The sequence below is a fragment of the Notolepis coatsorum genome, assembly GCF_963971535.1.
Source record: "Notolepis coatsorum genome assembly, chromosome: 17".
NCBI classification, from domain to species: domain Eukaryota; kingdom Metazoa; phylum Chordata; class Actinopteri; order Aulopiformes; family Paralepididae; genus Notolepis; species Notolepis coatsorum.
Window position 1 is genome coordinate 84,429,173 of NC_140181.1, and position 16,493 is coordinate 84,445,665.

Here is a 16,493-nt window from a genome sequence, read left to right on the forward strand (position 1 = left end):
TTTTGTTGTACTGTACTTGTGCTGTATAATGACAATAAATCTGAATCTAATCTAATCTACAGGACGTATGGACATTGATGTGAGTCTCGTGGAGGACTGCAAACGACTGGCAAAACAGTGCAAAATGGGAGACCTTATTGATGAGCTGGAGATCAAATGTAAACAGGTGTACGAATTTGGTAAGAAACGCCTCATGGTCACGTTTACACAGGAAACACACCTCAGTAACTGTGTGTGTGTGTGCGTGTGTGTGTAAAGTCTTTGGAAATGGGAATTTATTAAACACTACCCTCATTAACCCCTAGGCGGTCTAGAGCTTAGGGTGGTGTTAAGATTTGTCTCCTCATTATGAGACAGTGGCTCAGGAGGTAGTGCGGTCGTCTGGTAGTCGGAGGGTTTCCGGTTCGATTCACGCTCCTCCCGGGAAGCGTGTCGAAGTGTCCTTGAGCAAGACATTTCACCCCTAATTGCTCCTGATGAGCAGGTTGGCACCTTGCATGGTTGCCTCCGCCATCGGTGTGTGAATGTGTGAGTGAATGGGTGAATGTGAGGAACAAAAATTGTAAAGCCATTTACCATTTACAGTTGACACTGAATACTCTGCACACTGGATTTGCTCTTTTGCTGGTGATTTAAATCAAATCAAATTTCAAATCAAATGTATTTGTAAGGCCCGACAACACACGTTAATGTCCCCATGGGCCGGACACGTCTTCTTTAAACAAGTCAAGAAGAAACATCACAATAAATCAACAACAAAACAAAAACACCATAAAGTCCAAAATATTTAAAATAAATGCAACACTCCCAGACATACCCCACGCGAAGGTAAGGAAAAACTCACTAAAACCTAGCAATAGGAAAAAATGCACCACAGGCAATGTGGAGGAGAGAAACCTTAGAAGGGCCATTCAAGGGGGGATCTCCCTTCTTAGATGTCGGTGATAGTAGTGTTGCAATAAAACAGGCAAAACAGTTGGTAAAGCATGCACTCATAAGTGTAATGAAGCACAGATAAGTGCATGCAATAGCAACTGAACATTTTGAAATATTAAAAATAGAGCTGATGGCGGATCTATTTGAGGCAAGGGGGCGGCGCAGAGAGGGTCACATCCTCCCGGTCATCATCACGGGACGTCCAACACTCCGGTCATCACTACGAGACAGCCACTCACAGGAAGACAGGGAGACGGGACAGGCGTTAGACAGTTTGCATGATTGTGATGGGCGGACATAGCAATAGATACAAGTGGTAAGCATATATGTGAATAGAATAGATATATGTAGTAAGCATATTATGTGAATAGAATAGAAGTACTTAACCCAGCAATGAACTCTGCGTCTAAACCACGTTGACAGACCACGGACAGAAGACGGTAAGAAGCTGATCCATGGCCTCGGTGGTGCACGTACTGTAGAACAGTCACTGCAATCTTGGCCAAGACCCCGAGACATCCACCACCTTGGTCAACACTATACGAGACAACCACTCAGAGAGATGGGGGGGGGGGGGGGGGGTTAGAGAGTTCCCATGTTTGTAGTGGGCGGAATGGAGCAATAAATACATGTAGTGAGCATATGCATACATGGTGAATCAAAGTATATGAGAAAATTGTGAAACTGAGTAATAGATAGAACTACTGCAAGTGTATGTATACAGGATGAGATACAAGACAATAGATCAGGGCCGTATTCCCCGGGGGGCAGGAGAAACCACTCAGAATTGGTCAGGACAGAGCAGGTAAGGTTCAGCACTGCAGGCCAGACAGAAGGCGGTATGAAGCTGTTCCATGGGACCGGTTGAGACAGAGACAGAGGTTAAAAAGGTTCTCCCATGTCTGCAGAAAAGCAGACATGGGAGCAAATAGACATCCTAACTAAACTAGACAGATTAATCTAATTGGACTGTTAGTACATTTCCCTGAAATGTAATGTACAGTATGTACAGTTAGGATGTTTCTCTTGTGTAATCTCCCTAACATGTAATGTACAGTATGTACAGTTAGGATGTTTCTCTTGTGTAATTTCCCTGACATGTAATGTACAGTATGTACAGTTAGGATGTTTCTCTTGTGTAATTTCCCTGACATGTAATGTACAGTATGTACAGTTAGGATGTTTCTCTTGTGTCATTTCCCTGACATGTAATGTACAGTATATCTCCGTGTTTACTTCTTTCTGTCGATAGTGTCCAATAAGCCTGGGACCTGTGTGAAAGTGCTGAGCCTGGAGCCACGTCATGGTCAACTTCAGGAGGAGATGGCTCAACTAGCAGACTGTGCTCTTCCCTCAGAACTAAGAGTGAGGACAATAGTAAACAACATAACTAAACATGCTGATTAGAACAGCTGTAGGCATTTCATTGTGGCTGATTGTTCTGATGTTTTCCAGGTTGGATTTGGTGAACTTCCATTTGACAGAATAGACAACTTCCCAAGTTATCCCGACATTTGCTTCAGAATCGATGGTTACAATTTCTCGTGTCATAAGGTATGCACACACTATTGCCTTGTCTCCACTAGCCAGGGTTTAGCCGTGCTGTGGCCTTGTCTCCACTAGCCAGGGTTTAGCCGTGTTGTGGCCTTGTCTCCACTAGCCAGGGCTTAGCCGTGTTGTGGCCTTGTCTCCACTAGCCAGGGCTTAGCCGTGCTGTGGCCTTGTCTCCACTAGCCAGGGCTTAGCCGTGCTGTGGCCTTGTCTCCACTAGCCAGGGTTTAGCCGTGCTGTGGCCTTGTCTCCACTAGCCAGGGTTTAGCCGTGCTGTGGCCCGTCTGGCACACAGTGAGCGTCTCCATTGTCCTTAGAACCTGGCCAGAGCTGGCTAAGACAGCCATCTTTCACAACCTGGCCAGACCTGTTGTATCTTCATGGTTTAGCTTGTGTACCACAGTTGGTGGTATGTTGTGAATCTTTTAAGGTTGCCTAGCAACTGGAGAGTTAACAAGAAATGCAATGGAGACACAAACCCAACAATACAATATCATTCTAGACCATGGCTAGCCCCAGCCAGGCTGAACATAGCTAATGGAACCATACCATACCATGCTAGACCATGGCTATCCCCAGCCAGGCTGAACATAGCTAATGGAGACACAAACCCAACCATACCATACCATGCTAGACCATGGCTAGCCCCAGCCAGGCTGAACATAGCTAATGGAGACACAAACCCAACCATACCATACCATGCTAGACCATGGCTAGCCCCAGCCAGGCTGAACATAGCTAATGGAACCATACCATACCATGCTAGACCATGGCTAGCCCCAGCCAGACTGAACATAGCTAATGGAGACATAAACCCAACCATACCATACCATGCTAGACCATGGCTAGCCCCAGCCAGGCTGAACATAGCTAATGGAGACACAAACCCAACCATACCATACCATGCTAGACCATGGCTATCCCCAGCCAGGCTGAACATAGCTAATGGAGACACAAACCCAACCATACCATACCATGCTAGACCATGGCTATCCCCAGCCAGGCTGAACATAGCTAATGGAGACACAAACCCAACCATACCATACCATGCTAGACCATGGCTAGCCCCAGCCAGACTGAACATAGCTAATGGAGACATAAACCCAACCATACCATGCTAGACCATGGCTAGCCCCAGCCAGACTGAACATAGCTAATGGAGACATAAACCCAACCATACCATGCTAGACCATGGCTAGCCCCAGCCAGACTGAACATAGCTAATGGAGACAAGGCATGATAATACTGTGTAACCCAGGTCTGCTTTGCACCACAATGTTCCGTCTCTCCGTTGAGTTGAGTGTTAACCATGTTAACGTGTCTCTTGTGACGTGTCTCTGTATCTTTAGGCATTTTTCTGTGGACGCAGTGATTACTTTAAAGCCCTGCTTGAAGACCACTTCAGTGAGGGAGAAATGCTGCAGTCCCAACCTAGCACACCAGTGCTCACCCTTCACAACATCCCCCATGAAATCTTCATCCGCCTCCTGTACTACATCTATAGTGACGACACAGAGGTTAGTTCAGTCTCTACAGAGTCTCCTATCATTTGGATTTTGTGACCTGGTGATACAGGATGGAAGATCTTTACTTTGAAATACCTGTAAAATATTACCATGAATTGAGATGGATCGACAAATGAGGCACCAGCAACAATTATATTATAATAAAATGTCATTATATTACTTTGCTGCCCAACAACGCTTTCAAAATATTGTGTCTAGGTTGTTCACCAAAAATGCTACATGACTCTTGTGGCTCCTTCTGCCACAGGGGCGGAGCTTATCGCAACTGTGCAACTTAAGCTAACTCGGTTTAGAATGCATGTAGCGTTGTTCCATAGTAGAATCTTTTTTATAATTTCACTTGCACCATTTAGCCAAAAGCAGATACATTCACTTGCAACAATGTTGCACAAACAAATGTCTTCTGGAGGCAGCCTTCTCTTAGTGTTAGGGTTTGAAACCGACCTCAACAGCACGGCACAGACAGGTAGTTCAGAGTTAGCCAAACACTAGGGCGTATTTATTTACAGAATCAAAAAGAGTCGAGTAACAATTCTGAACAACAAAAAAGGAGAATGCTTTCGGCAGAGTTATAGGCTCTGCAGATCCTCCCGGTGTTAGAGGTGGGGAATCGGCGTAGACGCCGTTGCGGCTCTGCAGATACTCCCAGCTCCAACTCGGAGTGGAAACGGAGAGAGAGAGAGAGATCAACAACAGTCCAACAGTACACAGAGGCAGTGCAGTTCAGTCCTCCCTTAGCTGAGTCCAGTATGAAATACAAGTGACTTGATCTTCGGTGTAAACTACACACAAGTTAGCTGAGTCCAGTACAAAACAAAACGGTACTTCTTCAGTGTTATCCAAACACACAATTTAGCTGAGTCCAGTACAAAACAAAACGGTACTTCTTCAGTGTTTATCCAAAACACACAATTTAGCTGAGTCGAGTGCAAACAAAAACGATACTCTTCAGTGTTATCCAAACACACAAAAACAGATCATCGGACCAATCCTCACAGTACCCCCCCCTCCACGGGAGCCACCCGGCGACCCACCCCGCCCGGATGGGACCGAAGGAAGCCGGTGATCAGAGGCCCGGAAAGGGGGACCGGAGACGGGGACAGAGGACCGGCGAGGGAGGCCGGAGACGGAGACAGAGGCCCGGAGAGGGGGCTAGAGACAGGGACACAAGGGGAACCCTGGGGCGAAGGACCGGACACCGCCTGAAGACACTGGGCATGACAGGAGGGGCTCCACCCCCTGACGGTGCCGGAGGACCAGGCGATGTGGGGCTCATGCTGCGCGAGCCAGGGCCGACCCAGGACTACGGGGACAAGAGGGGATCTGGTAATAAAAAACCAGAGTCTCTCAACGTGGTTACCAGCCACGGTGAGGAGGACAGGACAGGTGCGTTGAGTGATGTCAGCCAGGCAGCGATGATCCAGCGCGAAAACCTCCAAGGGCCTCTCGAGGTCCTCAAGTGGAATGTTGGCCCGGGTGGCAAACTCAACGTCCAGGAAACTCCCATCAGCACCAGAGTCAATGAGTGCACCCACCGTCGCCCGCTGGTCCGCCCAGGCTAGGGTGACGCTCGTCAGACGGTTAGGTGGTGCACGGGTGGGGGAACAGGGAAAACGGCTCACCAGGATCTCCCGGGGTCCCGGCGAGCCTGGTCTTCTTGGCCGGGTAGGGCAATTGGAGACACAGTGTCCATCCCGGCCGCAGTAGAGGCAAAGGCCGGACCTGAGCCTGGACTCCCGTTCGGCCGGGCTAAGGCGGGTGCGTCCCAGCTGCATGGGTTCCTCCTCGGTCACAGCTCGGGAGGGAAAAAACCCACCAGACACGGAGGGGGCAGGACGGTCAGCAGAACGGTCACGAGGACGGGGGGTCTGGGGAACGTCTGGGGGTCCCAGTCGTGCTCGCTCACGCCTTCTCTCCCGGAGGCGTCCGTCGATGCGGATAGCGAGGCTGATCAGGCCCTCGAGAGAATCGGGCTCCTCTTGGGTCGCGAGCTGGTCCCTTACTGCGTCGTTGAGCCCCCTCAGGAAGGTGAGACGAAGCGCTCGATCGTTCCAACTGCTCTGAATCAAAAAGAGTCAAGTAACAATTCTGAACAACAAAAAAGGAGAATGCCTTCGGCAGAGTTATCTGCGGCTCTGCAGATCCTCCCGGTGTTAGAGGTGGGGAATCGGCGTAGACGCCGTTGCGGCTCTGCAGATACTCCCAGCTCCAACTCGGAGTGGAAACGGAGAGAGAGAGAGAGATCAACAACAGTCCAACAGTACACAGAGGCAGTGCAGTTCAGTCCTCCCTTAGCTGAGTCCAGTATGAAATACAAGTGACTTGATCTTCGGTGTAAACTACACACAAGTTAGCTGAGTCCAGTACAAAACAAAACAGTACTTCTTCAGTGTTATCCAAACACACAATTTAGCTGAGTCCAGTACAAAACAAAACGGTACTTCTTCAGTGTTTATCCAAAACACACAATTTAGCTGAGTCCAGTGCAAACAAAAACGATACTCTTCAGTGTTATCCAAACACACAAAAACAGATAATCCAAAAGGGTTTGGTTCCAAAACTCACCAAAGCGCAAACGCGTAAAGCGGGCAACGAGGCGCAGCTCCAAACGGATGATCAAGATATTCACCAGCGGCAATCCAAAGATGTCCTGGAGGGAAAGTAGACGAGGCACAACAACGGGGGGAAGGCAGGCAGAAGCAGTAGTATTCAAAACGACCCGAAAACGATTGAAAGAAGGTCCCAGTATATGAAGCCTCTGGAGCGCTGATTAGAACACACATCAGGTGCGTGATGGTAATTGGTACTTGACCTAGAAGTGTGCGTTCGGCAACGGACCAATCCTCACACTTAGAACGTTCCCCATTCCTTTGATCTTAGACAGTCAATCAATATTTGTGAGCAAACTCTTTCCCAACGCTAGAAATTTTGGCAGTCTTATCGGGATTTAAGATCAACTGGCCAAAATCAACCTTCCTTCCACTCAATGTGACTGCGAAGGCTACCATCCTCCCAGCAAATATACTCATGGTAGAACACTTTAAATGTCTTGGAGTTGAAATATTCCCCACTATAGGCCAGACGGTGAAGTATAATTACTCCGGCTTGCGAGACGGGATCACAGATTACTTCAGCAGGTGGTCAAAATAAAAAAAACTCATTACAGGCCTGAGCGTCAATAGTTAAGATGAATGTTTTGCCCAGAATTAACTTCATCAGCTCCATGTTGCCGTTACCCCCCCCTGCTGGTTACTGGCAAAAACTGCACTCTGCTGCATATAAATTCATTTGGAACAACAAACGCCCACGATTAAAAAGATCCACTGCACAGAGAAATAAAACCGACGGGGGTTTAGCCTTTCCAGACTTCAAATATTACTTTCAAGCGTTCTCTTTAAGACCACTGATCACCTGGTTTGATTCTCAAGCAGCGGTATCCTGGAGACCATTGGAGGAGAAGATAGTGGCCCCACATAGACTGCAGGATATAGTATACACCAACATATCAATTAAGCAATGCAACTTAAGATTTGGCCCTCTTATTACACATGTGATCCGGATTTGGCGTGACACACAGAAAACGTGTACTAACCACCATAAATGGCACATGCATTCTCCCCTATTTAATAACAATTTACTCCTTATTGGACAACAACCTATCAGATACCCTGGTTGGGAAAAGAAAGGCATACACACATTGGGGGATATCTTCGATGACTCTGGTCTCTGCTGTTTTCAAGATATATCCAACAAATTTGACCTCCACAGATCTTCCTTTTTCTTCTATTTACAAATAAGAGCAGCTCTGAAGGCTCACAGCGTCCCATGGGATGCTCCACTTGAGCACCACAGGTTTCACAAATTCTTTTATGACAAGGAGACGTCGAGAGGCTTCGTCTCTGACTTTTATCGCCACTTACTTACGTCCTCATATAAGGTCCTTCCCCTAGACACGGTTTGGAGGAAGGATATCCCGGATGCAGTCTGGGAAAATGTTCGGCTATCATCACGCAACCCAGATCACCAACAGATTAATCTTAACTTTGTTCATAGGACTTACCTGACCCCTAGACCAGGGGTTCCCAACCTTTTTTCCCCCAGGGACCCCCAAACATCTCTGATGAAATTCCTGGACCCCCCTCCTAATAAAATACCATAAAATAATTTTTTTTTTGTCATTTTAATACTTTTTTTTGTCATTTTAATAACAAACTGCTTATACACAGGCATATGCATCATAATTAGACCCACTATGCTTCTTTGACTTGTGCCTTCCATCAACAAATCTCATCTTGCACCATATGTATTTCAAAATGTTGGCCAATATTCAAATCCTGTATTCATCCTCTCAAATCAGGCCCTAATGGTGAACGGTTTGCATTTATGTTGAATGAAGTAAGAATCCACTGCAGTAAAAATATCCTCACCTCGAGTGGTGGTAGTAAGGTTGACTGACATGAGAATGTCCTGCTTCAAATCCTCATTTTCGATATACTGCACATAAACGATGAGCACAGCCTCGTCTGCGACAGTTGTAGTTTCATCAAGTTGTATGGCAAATGGACCCTTTCTAAGCTTTTCTGACAGCTGCTGCTCGCAATCACTTGACATCTTATCAATTCGGTCTTTCATTACATTGTTCGAGAGTGGTACTGATTTTAGTTTATCCGCCACCTGTGGGCCGCACAGTTTCTAAACCATTTTGATGCAGGCTGGTTTGATGAGCTGCTCGCCAATATTGTGTGGTTTCTTTGCTTTTGCAATTAAAAGCGAACACTCAAAGGAGGCTTCGGTAGCCTTCTGTAAATCACTGCCACCCCTGCTCCACGCTACTCTAACATCAACAGGCTTGTTCGCCTTGAGAGACTGTTCTTTCCTCCGAAAAAAGTCCGGATCCTTCCCAACGGTTTCTGGGTGCTTAGACGCCTGATGTCTCTTCAGCTTGCTGGGCTTCAGGCTCGAGTTTGCCAACTTTTCTCCACAAATCACACACTCGGGTCGTTTGTCTGGTCCCTCAGTGAAGCCCATGGTGATGTAATTTTCGCGATTGCTGTAGGTCCTAACTTTTTTTGCAGATGAGCTGCCGTCATCTCCTTTTCGTTTGTCACACATTTTCGCCTCTGGCGGCTGACTGCAGACGAGCCGAGAAAGTTAACTAGCGTGCTAGGCTAGCTACGGAAAGTGATACAGTCAACTGATTCGCGTTTTAGCGGCTACCCGGTAGCCTACTGTTAACGTTCAAAAATCATGTCTAGATGTTTATTTATTTATCTTTATTTTTTATTGTAGTGGAGAGACTATTCATGCTTCTGATGATAAAAATATGCTAATTAAATATTTCTCTGAAAGAAAAAAAAAGAAAAGAAAAAAAATACCTCAAATCATCTGTGGTCTGGCGGACCCCCTGCGCCCCCTGGCGGACCCCAGGTTGGGAATCACTGCCCTAGACCAGTGGTTCCCAAAGTCGGGGTCGCGACCCAAAGGTGGGCCGCGAGCAGCCACGGGAGGGCCGCGAGATGATTAAAAAAAATAAAAAATACATTTTTTTTCTTTTTTTTTTTTTTTTTTTGTCAGGCCACTGAACTTAGAAGCAGGCCAGGACAGTGTTTCTAGTTGTATTCTAAAATTCTATTCTAAAATGTGACTATATGGTTTTATATTAACTTAATAAATAAACAAAAACGAAAAATCTACTTATTTCAACGAACATTTCAAACTAAATAACAGATTATGCACATAAAACGCTGAAAACAACCGAAGCAACAATAGTATTTTAATGAGGCTATTATTATTATCATTATTATTTTGCAACAAGTTAGCCCTCTCATAAATAGCACATATAAATGAATAACTAACTTGAACTAACTTAATAGGATTGAAGTGATATTTGGCTTAAAAAATCGGTCGCCTGGCAAAAAAAAAAGAAAGAAAAGCCTGACGATGTGCATTGGGCCACGGCTCTCTGACGCCTTATTTTCTGGGCCCCGGCCTGAAAAGTTTGGGAACCCCTGCCCTAGACGATTGAACCTAATGGGTCTCAGACCTGACTGGGGGGGGGGGCGAGCGAGTGTCCATGGTATTGTATTTATTATTTTCATGTCTTTTAGTCTATTTTCATTCTGATTTAATTACCGGACTGTCATTATTGTTATTATTATTTCTGTTATTGTCCTGTGAGTTATTGTTGATTATTACTGTTACTGTATTGTTTGTCTTGTTTCATGTAAAAAAAGAGAAAATAAAACATTTGATCAGAAAAATAAAAAAAATATAAAAATGTTATAACAAAGGCTTTAGGTTGTCATCAAGAGACGAACCCTGGAGCTGTTTCATTGAAGTTTAATGAATGCCAAAATCCAGGGCGGCTACGTGGTGCAGTGGGCAAGGCGCTCACCACGAATACTGGAGACGCTGGGTTCGCCTGTTCGAGCCCAGCGCTCCACATTGCTTTCAGTTTGGCTGGTCGGCCGTACTAATACACATTGGCAGTATTAGGGGGAGGGAAACTGATGGGTGGGGATCGGGCGTTGTGGACAGCGACTCCTACAGGTCGGTTGGTGCGCCTGCGCAGTAGAATCAGGAAGCGATGGGGGCGGGGCCCCTCCAAAGCCCAGACCCCTGACGCTGAAAGATCGCGCCGTGCAGGTGAAAAGATGCGACGGCTGCTACCTCGAGTATCGGAGGGGACTCGTGCTATGTATGGCTTCGTCCACATTGCAGCCGGCTTGTGGGAGGCATGGCCAACAGCGTTCAAAGACAGGGGAGGGTTGAATTGGACGATACGAAAATGGGAGAAAAAGTGGATAAAAAAAAAATTAATGCCAAAATCCTGCAATGCTATTGGCTGTGGTTCTTTTAAATGTATCAACATGCACAGAAATATCCCTGTCAATGACTGAATGCATCATATTTTGCAAAGTCTAGAGGTTAAACCAAACTCTAGAGGTTAAACCAAGGTCTAGACTGAGGTTAAACCAAATATGTTTTTGTTTTTGTATCGTGTATCATCTCTCTTGATTCTTGCCAAAACACTAACCGGTTAAATGAGCCAGGCGAACCCTGAAAATGAATATTCTAAAGTAGATATAATGAGTATTATAAAGTCTTTATGGGTGCGTGTGATATTGCGGCAAGTATGTCGTCGACTCATCATTTTGATCTAATCATCACCTGTCTGGGTTGTTGTTTCCCCAGTTGTCCCCAGAGAACGCGTACGACGTCCTGTCTGTGGCCGACATGTACCTGCTGCCGGGGCTGAAGCGCCTGTGTGGGAGGACCCTCGCCAAGGCTCTGTCTGAGGACAGCGTGCTGCACATGTGGAGGACGGCCAAGCTCTTCCGTCTGTCTCGCCTGGAGGACCAGTGCACGGAGTTCATGGCCAAGATCATAGAGCGAGTGAGTGTGGAGACCGGAGGCGTCTTATGATGTAATATATATATATATATAATAATGTTGTAGTTGGTGACCGTTAACTGCACACAGCACTTTGCATTCACGTTATTCACTTATTCGTTCACGTTATTCACTCATTCGTTCACGTTATTCACTCATTCGTTCACGTTATTCACTCATTCGTTCACGTTATTCACTTATTCGTTCACGTTATTCACTCATTCACTCATTCATTCACGTTATTCACTCATTCACTCATGTTAGCTTTAAAAGTGGACAAATGACTGTTGCCTCCTTGCTGCCGTTGAAGACTTGTGCTTTGTCAAGTTTATGTCGTTTTCAATCTTTTTCACATCTTTATTTTAATTTTATTTAACCTTTATTCAACCAGGTAAGTCATTAAGAACAAATTCTTATTTACAATGGCGACCTGGTAAAAGGCACAGCCTGTTGAGGGATAGGGGGCAGGGGGTAAAACAGAGTTAAAACAGATTAAAACATGGTAAGACAAACGGAGCAAAACAGAACAGCCACAGCAGGCAGACATGTGCTAGTTTAGTAGCAGTTGCAGGTGTCACAGTATACATGTCCATGATAGTACCCTTGAATGCTGATTTCACCTCAGCTAAAAAAAATTCTCCAATGGTGTCTCCTCACAGCTGGTGGAACAGCCTGAGTTTGCTGAGATGATCAAAGAGGACGCTGGGTCGGTGGAGGACAGACACGAGACAGACTCCATCCCCCTGGTGGACGACGTCCGCTTCCACATCACCAGCAACGTCCAGACCTACAGCGATATCGAGGAGGCCAACCAGAAGCTGGACGCCCTGGAGCGGCTGCTGGCCAGCATCGACCTGGAGTGTTGAAGACAGACGTGGTAGCAGGGGCTGAGCCTGCCTGAGCTCGCTAAAAATAAGCACTTCTGTGGTAATCGCCCTATTTCACGATTACCAATATGTCACTAATGTAAAGAGAACCCATGTTGCCGTCGTGTGAGGAGGAGGAGGGGGGATACATACCACTCATTCTCACTGAAAACAACAAGAGCTGCATTGAAATTACCTCTTATAAAATTGCAATTGCAAAAATCACAATTATTTTAGTGATTGTGGAAATCAATTTGAATCCATTTATTAGCTACATAATTGTTGCAAATGCAATAGTTAAAATGGTAAAATCCCCATTCATTTTGACTAGTTCACCCCCCTCCAAGAGATATTCTGTTTTTGCATCAGGATAGTGAATTGGGCCTGGATGGAGTTTTTCTGTTAAGAATGGTTTTGAGAGGCTTTTACATGAGCTAGATGGTTGGAGAGACCATGTGGTGTAAACATGTCTTCTGTGATGAGCGTTGATGGTGAGGAGGAGGCGAAGCAGATGATTATGTTTGTAGTTGTTACCTTTTACTGAGCCTATATACTTTGATATATACTTTCAAGAATTTTCTTTGCTGACATCTAAGGATGTATTAAGGGGGAGTGATTTGAATGCTGGCTGCTTTGTGTGTATGAGAAATACCATATATGAATATGGCTCTTGGCCGTGAAGTGTCAGACAATTTTATGTATGTATTAAAGGGTCCTGTAGTGAGCAAGATCGTTTCAGCCTGCAGCCGTCCAATGGGCTGCAATGTAATCTTTGGGGGCATTTGTACGTCAGAGTACGCTCAGTCAGAGAGTATACGTCCACTAAAAGTGCTTGTTTTTGCCACTGACATGCTCAGACTGTTATAAGTGTCTGAAGAGTTTTCTATTTCTTCAATCAAACAGAAGTCTCACTCTGAAATCCTGTGAGAAAATCGGTCAGGTCCGTAGTGACCATATAAATACCAAATAAATACTGTATGCTGGAGAGACCTGCTGCAGACAGAGTGGAGGTAAAGTGGTTAGCTAAAGTTATTGTGTTGACCTGGGATGTTAGAACAGAGACCTGCTGCAGACAGAGTGGAGGTAAAGTGCTTAGCTAAAGTTATTGTGTTGACCTGGGATGTTAGAACAGAGACCTGCTGCAGACAGAGTGGAGGTAAAGTGGTTAGCTAAAGTTATTGTGTTGACCTGGGATGTTAGAACAGAGACCTGCTGCAGACAGAGTGGAGATAAAGTTATTATCTAAAGTTACTGTGTTGACCTGGGATGTTAGAACAGAGACCTGCTGCAGACAGAGTGGAGGTAAAGTTGTTAGCTAAAGTTATTGGGTCTCATTCCCGAACGTATTTACGACAAAAAATGTCCTCTCAGACAGGTTTCTGCCAATTTAAGACATATTAGCGCTAGTAGCGCAATTCCCCAAATTTCCCTGAGATCGGATTTGCCCGTGGCTGAGAGCAGAATTTAAGAGTGCCGAGGAGCACACTTACAGTATGATTGATTGACTGATTGAACATTTTATTAACTTGACAGACTGTGTTCTCCGTTCGTAATGGCTTTATTTGGGAGGAATCATAGTGATTCCTTCATGTCAACGCTACAGGCCTCCTTGGAATTAATTACTTAATCATAATTAAAATAAATATGACAATATTTGTACGATAAGAAATTACGCATTTGATGTCGGAAAGATAAATAATATGGATTCATCTCATCACAGGGCAGCTGGATTAACCATATCTGAACCAGCTATTTTGGACAAATGTATAATTACTTTAATTACTCAGATATTCAAACACAATTATGCAATTATTGTGAAATTATTGAAAATAATAATTATTTAATGCCTTCTGTGGAATTTGTATTTCTTATTTGTTACATATCTGTTTTATTGATTAATTATACATTTGAAAGAATGCAGGTTATAGCCAACATGATTGGTACAATGGGACAGACATTTGTTTGATATAGCTATAACTTGCATTCCTTAAAAATGTATCATTAATCAATAAAACAGATATTGAAATACACTATGTAGCCTAGTACACCAACACTTCAAATGACAGTGGATAAATAAATAAGAACTAAAGCTGATCGCGTGGAAATAGACTGCATTAATATTCCATAACAAGTCTTGTGTGCGCCAGTATGGCCTACGTGTCTAATGAATGAACAGTAGGCTTATATTATTCTAGTTACTTGTTTCATTAGGATTTAGTAGATACTATATATATGCTCTGCCCTACGTACAGTCTGTACTTGTGCGTGCGTGCGTCGGCAGGTGTACCACGAGCTGTACTATATATGATGACAATACATTAATCTAATCTAATTTTGATGGGTCGCAAAGCGCTTCCGCGTCCATTTTCACACGGCTGCATCATTAGTTGCCTTATAAGGAGCTCTGGAGGCGTTGTTTTGTATGCAAATGACCTGAACGGGGACGCGCGTTCGCGTTTCAGACTGGTGCCATTCCCCAATGCAGATATCACAGCTGTGACCGTTTGAGACACTTAAGACATATTCCCCGCATGTTGGGGACTCAGAGTGTCATTGATTGAACTTGTCATTGATTCTGTCTCAGTCGGTTCCAAGATAAGTCTTCCAAGAGAACTCTTTGGAAAATATTCGGGAATGAGACCCATTGTGTTGACCTGGGATGTTGGAACAGAGACCTGCTGCAGACAGAGTGGAGGTAAAGTTGTTAGCTAAAGTTATTGGGTCTCATTCTCCAACGGACTTACGACAAAAAGGGCTTTCTCTTAGGGCCATTTGAGACCTTTTCGAGCAAGACATGAATATAGACAATAATATATTATAATATAATATTAATTATATATGTTTTATTGGGACAGTTGGTGAATCCAAAATCGGCCCGAAAAGGTCTAAAATGGCCCTAAGAGAAAGCCCTTTTTGTCGTAAGTCCTTGGTGAATTGAGACCCAATGTGTTGACCTGGGATGTTAGAACATTGACTGGAAGAAGTGAAACGTACTGTAAACACTAAGGGCGTTTTCACACCTGGCTCGTTTGGAGCTGTTGATCCGAAACCTGGAGCGTTTACCCGCTATTTCGGTTCAGTTGGGTATATATGAACACAGCAATCACATTCTGTTGTGGAACAAAACAAGCGGACCGAGACCACCTAGAGAGGGTGATCTCGGCGCATTTCCAAACGAACCCGACGCGACTCGTATGCTGTGAGAATGCAATCGATTTAGCAAACCGACACAATAATAATAATAGTGAGCCGTGGGTCAACGTGGAGCAGCGATGACTCGGTACACTGCCTCGTTGATATTTGGGCAGACGATCACATTCGTCAGATGCTGGAGAACACGCAAGTGTACAGAAAGTGTAGTGACTGTAGTGACGCTGCAACAGCAGCACCGTGCGAGACAAACACCTCCTCTCTCTCTCCCTCTCACTGACTCTCTCTCTCCCTCTCTCTCACAGAGAGAATGAATGTGGACTGTTCCATCGGGGAGCTTCGGTGGTAATGTGAGTGGCTACAGACCGCTGCACTTAAATATAAACATTAGTCTACCTGGAGACTCAATGAGGTAATTGTAGATGTCGCCATAAGACGCTTCTGGCCATTTAGTGGGATCATTGTTTCATTACGCTGGTCGGCTGAAAGGACACTGGCCACCGAAACTCCCCCCTCTGATAGAACAGTCCACATTCATTCGCGCGTCATCTCGCGTCTCCAGACTCTGTGGGCAATCTGCGCATGTACATGTGTAATAATAGGTGCTTTAAAATGGGCTTTTTCGCTGCCGATTTAGTTCTGATCGATTAGGAATGGCTCGCGCCGTGTTCAGGAGATTGAGGCGCATAAAAGACTATTCGATCATGTCTCTAGCACCCCCACAGCCGTATCTGCAACCACTTACATCACGGCTCTCATCCACATTCATTAATTTGCTCCCCCGCTCTCTCCTCCCCGATTTCAATGTAACGCGGAGATTCAGGGTTGGGGGGGGGGGGGGGGCACGCCCCAAAATCTGACCAATGAGTGATAGTTTGCTCGCGCGTGCGTTTGTTTTGGTCCGTGTGAACACAGCCGTGTGAACACAAACAAACTAAGAATCAAGTGCAACAATTGTATCATAATAGTCCCTGAATCGGAACAAAGCAAACAAACTACAGGTGTGAAAACACCCTAAGGTTTGTTTCTGTAGGGATCCTTTTCATAATGTTGTTACATATAATAACAATCT

The 16,493-nt window shown here is 45.1% G+C and overlaps 1 protein-coding gene across 1 annotated transcript in view; it reads left to right on the top strand.

The window, feature by feature from the left end:
- abtb1 (ankyrin repeat and BTB (POZ) domain containing 1) overlaps positions 1-16,228 on the top strand; it is a 50,756-nt gene extending 34,528 nt beyond the window's left edge. Inside the window, exons 7-12 of the mRNA XM_084333214.1 lie at positions 63-179; positions 2,189-2,301; positions 2,392-2,490; positions 3,837-4,004; positions 11,208-11,408; positions 12,065-16,228. Coding sequence (XP_084189340.1) covers positions 63-179; positions 2,189-2,301; positions 2,392-2,490; positions 3,837-4,004; positions 11,208-11,408; positions 12,065-12,271 — 905 coding nt within the window. The 3' untranslated portion in view covers positions 12,272-16,228. The remainder of the gene's footprint in view (positions 1-62; positions 180-2,188; positions 2,302-2,391; positions 2,491-3,836; positions 4,005-11,207; positions 11,409-12,064) is intronic.
- Positions 16,229-16,493: the final 265 nt, after the last annotated feature.